At 55.4% G+C, this 7,532-nt stretch overlaps 2 protein-coding genes across 2 annotated transcripts; one reads left to right on the forward strand and one right to left on the reverse strand.

The window, feature by feature from the left end:
- Nucleotides 1-98: 98 nt before the first annotated feature.
- QBC33DRAFT_460230 (apoptosis-inducing factor 2) lies at nt 99-1,685 on the reverse strand (the record flags this gene model as incomplete). Its single annotated transcript, XM_060424969.1, has 5 exons — nt 99-142; nt 202-509; nt 586-943; nt 1,016-1,372; nt 1,436-1,685. The coding sequence occupies 5 exons, from the start codon at nt 1,683-1,685 to the stop codon at nt 99-101; spliced, it is 1,317 nt and encodes a 438-aa protein (XP_060279246.1).
- Nucleotides 1,686-5,099: 3,414 nt separating this feature from the next.
- Nucleotides 5,100-5,685, forward strand: QBC33DRAFT_623255 (Cyanovirin-N; the record flags this gene model as incomplete). Its single annotated transcript, XM_060432880.1, has 3 exons — nt 5,100-5,394; nt 5,462-5,571; nt 5,633-5,685. Exons 1-3 carry the CDS (start codon nt 5,159-5,161, stop codon nt 5,683-5,685), a joined length of 399 nt encoding a protein of 132 aa, XP_060279247.1. The 5' UTR covers nt 5,100-5,158.
- Nucleotides 5,686-7,532: the final 1,847 nt, after the last annotated feature.

Consider the following 7,532-nt stretch of genomic DNA (forward strand, 5'->3'; position numbering starts at 1 on the left):
AAAAAAAAAAAAAAAACCATGCTCCGATCAAGGTCAGATCAAACTAATACCATGCGTAGAATCTGCCTGCCTCTAATGCCCACAAACTAGTAATCACCTCACAAAACCTTGTCTCCTCCGAGCTGGAGATGGTTCCAGCAGACTGATGGACAGGTCAGTACCGATACAAGGCTTGGGAGGGTGGCTGGTCCTGAAACTCACTCGTAAATCCCAAGTCATCCCCAAAGAACGCCTTCATGACCGCGTCTCCCGATGTCGTCCCTTCCGCGGGCCAATAGGCCACTGCCTGCTTCCCGACCGCCAGGCCGATCATGGGCGGGATTTCGCTCAGCTCCAGGAACACGGGGGCCTTCCCGAACAGCTTCTGGTTCATGAGCTGGTGGATGTTGTTGGCGGCGTGGTAGCCCATGTGCATGGCTGCCCCGCACCGCTTGATGCCCGACCACCGGACCAGATCGCCGATCGCGAAGTGATCAGAGGCGTTGGGGATGTCTCCCAAAAAGGCAAGACTGCAAAAGACTCGTTCAGCAAAATATCTCTCGGGTGAGAGAAGCGGTTAGTCGCCAAGGGGGAAAGAGAACCGACCTTGCGTGGATCTTCACATATCCCTCCTCATCCACGGCCTCCTTCGGCAGGAACTTGGTCGCAGGCACGCTCTTAGATATCGCCATGATAACCTCGCTGGCCAGCATGGAATGGCCGTTTGTGAAAGTCAACCTGAGGCACTTGCTCCCGTCGTCCGTCTTCACCTCCTCGGTCTTGTCGAGCCGATGCGACATGAGCACCTTCACGCCCGCCTCGTGGACTAGCTCCAGCGCCCGGTCCTTGGTCTCCTCCGGCAGCGGCTCGGCGGACAGCAGCTTGTCGCGAGAGTGCACGAGGGTGACGCCGCAGTGCGGCTGGACCAGCTTCAGCTCGGCGGCCATCTCGATGCCCACGGCTCCTGTATGGGGGGAGGCCCTCGAGTTAGTTTGCTAGTTGGATGGAGAGAACAATGAACATGCGAGTCGCATACCTCCTCCCACAACAACAACGTCATGCCGCGTGTTCGTCACAGCCCGGATGTGATCGCCCATCTCGAACAGGTACTGCTTCCGCCGCAGCGACTGCGGCACGACGGGCCACACCCTCCGCAGGCCCGCGGCCGCAACGAGGTAGTCGTAGGCGATCTCGGTCGTCTGCTGCGAGTCGCCGCCGCCGCCACCGTACGGCGCCACCGTGGCGGTCTTGCGCGCCGCGTCGACGGACCGCACGCTGCCCTGCACGACGCGGATGTTGGGCGCCCGCAGCGCGGGAATGTCCTCGTACTTCACCCATGCCTTCTCGGCGTACGCCTCTGATGCCATGGCGAGGGGCGAGCCGATGAGGTGGTCTGGGGTGGTTGTTAGTTTTTGGTTGCACGGCGGTGCCGGCCGGGTGTGCACTGATTACTTACAGAAACCATCGCGCTCGTCGACGATGGTGATGTCGACGGCGATGTCTGGTGTCGATGACGACGACGAGTTGGACGAGGCATCGCTGCCCTCTTCGCCCTCGCCCGCAGCTGGCGGCGGCCCGCACCGTGCAGCCCGGCCCCTGCAGAGGTCCTGAAGGTTCAGCGCCGCCGACAGCCCTGCATACGAGCCGCCCGTGACTAGCACCCGGAACGCGGGGAGGGCGTTGAGCGCGGTTGCAATGGAACCCATCCTAGCCTTGTTTGCGCCGGGCGGTTTTTTACGTGTTTTTCTTGGCAGAATATGGGATAGCGGCGGGAGGGAAGGGGGACGGGGGGGTGGCAGTTGGGGGGATCGGGCGCGGGGGGTAAAATGAAGGGAAGGACAAAAAGTCAGGTCATGGAAACGGGCGGGTGGACTTGGGATCAGTCTTATGGGCATGTTGCATATGCAACACATGCAACATGCTGGGTAAGCAGTGTCTTTGGGATAAGGGATTTCTGCGCACGTCAAGATGAGAGCCCCACTGCCTACCGCCCGCTGCCCACTTGCCCAGGTGCAATGCTGCGCTGGCTTGTGGCAGTGTTTGCTTGTTTGGTCCCCCTCCTCCCCCGGCATCGGCTTGCTGCGGGTTCTGATGTCGGTTTCATTACCCAGAGTCTCCACTGAGCCGACACCCAAGACCGGCGTTTCGGTCTAATCTACACGAGGTGCCAATGACGAACTAATGTGTCATTTCTTCTTCCGCAAACCGGCAAGCCCCCACTCTCCTTGCCCAAGCTTGGAAGGTTGCATCACATGCCGAGTAATCTTATCTGATCATCTCACCTCTTGGTCATCCCTGGCTTGGCAACCCCCATCCAAACCCACGCCGTTCCCCACCCCCCCAGTCGTTCCTTTTTTGCCTTTTTTTCTTTTTGAATTTCCCACTTTCTTTTCTTTTTTGTGCAGTGATCAGGGCATTCAAGCCTCACAACGCTACAAATTCCGATGCCAACCCCAAAATGAGGTGTTCCAGACTATAAAGATGCTCGCTACGACACCCGAATTCGATTCGGCATCCTCCATTTCCACACGGGTATTACAGTCTCCTCCATGAATTATAGTCGACTGCCTTTGAAATGCATCCCCCAAATGGCACCGGGCCCCGTTCTGCTGCAGAAGCATCCTGCAAGCAGCCGAATTGCCGAATTTCCCCGTGGATTCGGGACTCGTCCCTCCCAACGAGCCCTCACGACTCTTCCTGACGCTGCGCCGATGTGTTGCGGCCCTCAGTTACGCCGGTGTGATCAGCGAACCAGCAGTGACTGGCTTTCGTGTTGCCAAGTGGTACTCACAGTTTGGCCATGATGTACAGTGCTGCATTAACTACGCTGTATTCCATCGCCGACTCGCCGTGTCCAACACCTAGCGGATCGACGTCGTCCCTCGGGCGCCTGAAGAGACGAGCCCCATTTTACCTTTTCACTCTTTCGTCCATGCCTACATACAACCTAACTATATCTTGACTCTATTGGCCTGCCAGAAGCCCCAACACAGTGGGGGCTTTTCGGCACCAACCCCCACCAATGCATGCATGACCTGATCGTCGATGCAGTGTTTACTTGAGTAAAACTCGGACAATCCCGCCATCAAAACAAGTCGAGGTCGGCATGGGAACTCTGTCCCAAGTCAAGCTCCTTGACTCTTGACTCTTGACCCTTCTGCAAAATTCCATCCCAGACACAATTCAAGCCAGCCAGAAAACAAAACAATGTTGCCCTGGCAGTGGCGATACAGCGCCCATCTCCTCCGAGAAGCACCGACGGAATGCCGTTGCAGTAGTAACAACAACAACAACAACAACAACAATGCCAGCAATTACCGCTATCAGGCATGCGTCTCCCCCGCCCACCCCCATGAACCCCAGCCGGCCGGGAAGAAGGCCACCGGCGCCTCCGTCCTAAGCCAGAGCGGTCAGTTCGCGCGAGGAGCGGAGAAAGGCCCGGCGGAAAAGCGTCTAGTGAGCTGACACCTCCTGTCCCCCGAGACCAGCAGGAGCCGCGCCGTGTGCATCGGTTGGCCTTGGCCAGCCGCCGTCATGACGGCGAGGGCTCCCCCTTGTGAGGAGGGTTCGAGTGATGGGGTTGGATCCGCGGGTCCGGTTATCCGGGCGCGGGGTGGCGTTTTGTATCGTTTTGTCCGAAGCGAGGGGGTTACTTGGATGCCCCTGGGGGCGGTGAAGCGTCTTGCGTATGAAGCCGAGAGGACCGCCGAGAGAGTCCTGATCTGATGGATCATAGGATGGCCGAATCATGCTGGAGTTTGAGGAACCTATCAGGCTAGTTTGACGCCGAAGTCCTATGCATGCAGATTAGATTGCCCAGGCATACGGAGCAATTGTGAAGATATTGGTGGCCTGAACCATAATGAAGTTGCTGATTACTTGACACTACGGATATTTTAGTCTCCTTTGAGGTCTCCCAAACATAATGAACCCCCTGGATCAGCGTATTGACCACGGAAGGTGATTCTCTAAGGAAAATATCGAAAAGGGGTGAAAGGGGTGACCAAGTTCCAGCACGTGGATGAAGAAGCTCGTCATCCGCACCAGCACCACGGCTAATCAGCTTTCTTTTTTTGCAGCAAAGGTTTCAGGGTCACCTGGAGATGTCAAATTGACATAAAATCTGATTAGCCAATCCTCCAAATCCCCCACATCGTGAGGGCTTCATCCTTGTGCGGTTGCCACCAATTAATTACACCCTCACCGTGACCCAAATTCGGACCTATTTCCTATCCACCATCTTCACCGATTTCCAGCGTGTTGTAGGAAACAATGCCCGAAAGAATGTTTCCCAGCTTTCGGTGGAGGAGAAATTCGGCAGGGGCGGAAAGCTTAACCCAAGGACGGGCAGGGAATCTCCCGTGGTTCGCAATCCTTGACCGGAGTGAAGCTTCAGGCAGCAGCGTCGGGGGTTTCTCAAACTCCCGCCCAAGATAGCAGGGTAATTTTCAAGTTTTCAAAATTAAATACCATGAAGCTCAAGAGGGGAAACATTCCAAATATTCTCTGTTACCATTAGCCTGCCATTTCACGCCCGTCTGTAATATACAACCAGTAACAAGCTAGCCACTCCCAAGCGGTGATTGCAACACTTGTCCTGTAACGCGAAAACTCCCTCAAGCAATACCGCCGAATTTCCTCGGTCAATACTGAATACCTTAAATGCTTAGATTTTAGTTCATGTTTTGACAAGTACACGTACCTTAAAATTGACTATTAGGCTTTATTTGTGCCGGAACTATCGCATATTGTTGATGCCGGCAGATTGTAGGCAACAGATTTCGCTCTCCATCTGTCCAGAGTTTGGAAACTTTGCTGCGTGTAACGCACAAGTGTTTCCGCGGCGATGTGATGCAGCTTCAGGCATTTCACAACGCGCTGGACAAATGCTCGCGCAGGTCACGCACCATGGCCAACATCATCATCCAAGTGGATGAACTTAGATTGCCAATGAACACCTTGTCGCCTGTCCGGTTTCTCGTAGTTTAAGCACCGCATGGAGAGAAGCATCAAGCCTGGAGACTAATTATACTTTGCCGGCATCCGACGAGGTTCGCTTTCGGTTATATAGTGGAGAGGCCACGACCTCGACTTGGTCCCAAGTATTCTCCAGACACAGTCTTCTCCACAACTGCCCTCATTCTTTCCTACCAGACTCTGAACTGATTTCTAAGCGAAAATGCATGTCAACGTCCTCGCCGTCTCTCTCCTGGCTGTGCTAGCCTCAGCCCTGCCAGCAAAGCGCTCGGAGTCAGCAGTGCAGAGCTTCGCAGAGTCGTGCAAGAACTGCGCGATCTCCAGCCCCCCCATACTCGTCTGCCAGTGCACCAGGAGGGACGAGTTTGTCGCCGCCTCAGTCCTCGACTTGAACACCTGCCTCGGGAACAATTTCGGGTACCTTCAGTGGAAGAAGGGGTACGGCCTCCCCTGAGATAATTGTTACATCCTGCGACATTCGATCTTGTGTGCTAATTCGATGCAGGGGACGTTTCTGGTCCTCTTGCACCAATGCGACCATCATCGATGGCTACAAGCTTCAGACTACATGCGACGATGCCCATGGCGGTACGGTCGACTCAGTCACCCTGCTAAGTACGAGTCTTTCCATGATAGTTTTGTCCGTTTGACGGCCGTCTAATGAACTGCTCCCCAGATGAGAGAATCCACAATAGCGATGGCGTCCTCAGCTGCTCGGTGGCCGAGTAATTAACACAAGCCTTCCAGAAATAGAGCAGAGCGTCCCACGACGGGCAAGCTTGAGAAGTTGGAGATGGGAGCCTGGAATCTGTGGTACTCGGACAGAATTTAATTACCACGGGGATATTATTGGGATCTTTGGGTTGCCTTTGTGTCAGGCCTTGCTTTTGGGAACCGAAGAATTCTAAACAATTCGTGGCTGCTTCGCAGCCACGTAACATCCAATGTCCCACATCATCGCCGTTGACAGAGTGAAGTATCCTCTAGGTCAGCACGTAATTAGAGAGGTAATTAACTGCTCTTCTTGGTGCGAAATATCTTTAAGCACATGTTAATTACGAACAGGTAGTCCACACAAGCTACTCTGGATTTCCGCTGGAAAGGGGGATGAAGGAGCAATGACATGGGATTGTTGTGCAGCTGGACCGGCAATGTAACCGGACCGTTACGGAGTTGTTGTATGTACAGGGACAGTAGCGCAGCTGGAGCCCACAACCCGATGCCCGTGGGATGCTGGGGAAAGGCACTCTTGATCTTGGGCACAAGAGAAACTCCGGTGATAGTCATGCAACTTGACAGTGTCGGGCGATTCAAGCGTAAGTCGAAAAAAAAACCTTAACAAATCATGCAGAGATACAGATCTGCCATTGCCACAGCATCCGCAACCAGAACAAGAACCACTGTCTACCAACCTCGCCTCCGCAAACACTACATTCACCCCTCCCCCAAAGACTCAGAGGATGACGCCAGGCCTGCTGACGAGCCGGTGAAGAGCTGCCCAGGACGCGTCGCAGAGCAATCTGTGGTGTATCCAGCTAGGCCAGATGCTGGACGATGCTGTCATCAACCCAGCCTTTAAGATGATCTCTAACATTCGACCCGGTGTTATCTTCACGGTAGCTTCGCTTGTCATTGCCACCATCCTCGCCAAAGTCCCTGCCCCGGACCTGCGCCGTCCGGGGACTTCGGTCTTTCGGGCCCGGCCAAACTCTGCTGCTTCCGACCCACATCAATGAAAACCACTGGATTCTTGTTTCTGTCGTTGCGAAGAACAAGTCTATTACCATTTTTAACTCCCTCCCAACGAGAAGGAGTGGGCGCTCCGACGTCGTCCACGATATTAAGAATCTGTTCCGCGCCCTTCTCCCTGACAAGTCTGTCGAGGAGTGGAACTTTGTCACCAGGATAGGGCTACGCCAGACCAATGGCGTCGATTGTGGTGTCGCCGTCATTATCTCGTCGCTCTACCTTGTCGCCGGCTTCTTGCCTCCCGAGCGCGTCGACTGGGACACGTGCCGGCTCCTCGCCTGCCGCGATGGCGGCATCATTGCCGACATGCTGCTTACCGGCAGGGAATTTCTCTAGGGGCAAGCGCCATTTGCTCTGCTGGCAGGCGGTCTTGCTGTCGCTGTCTATCGCTCTTGCCGTTGCTGTCTATTGCTCTTGCTGTTACTGTCTATCACTCTTTCTGTTGCAGTCCATCGCTTTTGCCGTCGCTGTCCATCGCTCTTGCCTGGCCCGAAAGATCTTGAAGGACGACTACCTTGCCGGGAAGACTGGCCTGACCAAGCCCCAGTACGACGCCATCACCAAGCCGCAGGAGCTCGAGACCAGAAACCAGCGTACCAAGGTCGTGTCGCTTGCGCTTGGCGCCCCCTGGGTGCCACAGCGAGTGCCAGAGCCTTGATGCGGTGTAGAACTTGTCAAACTTGTGTCCTGTGTCCCACTGGACAGCATACACTAGCCTAGCCACGCGAGTGGAATGGCTTGCCTGCTCGTCCAACACATCATCGTCCTCCCCCGGGGGGGGGGGGGGGGGGGGGGGGGGGGGGGGGGGGGGGGGGGGGGGGGGGGGC

Source organism: Phialemonium atrogriseum, assembly GCF_030411735.1.
Source record: "Phialemonium atrogriseum strain 8032-3 unplaced genomic scaffold QBC33scaffold_35, whole genome shotgun sequence".
NCBI classification, from domain to species: Eukaryota; Fungi; Ascomycota; class Sordariomycetes; order Cephalothecales; family Cephalothecaceae; genus Phialemonium; species Phialemonium atrogriseum.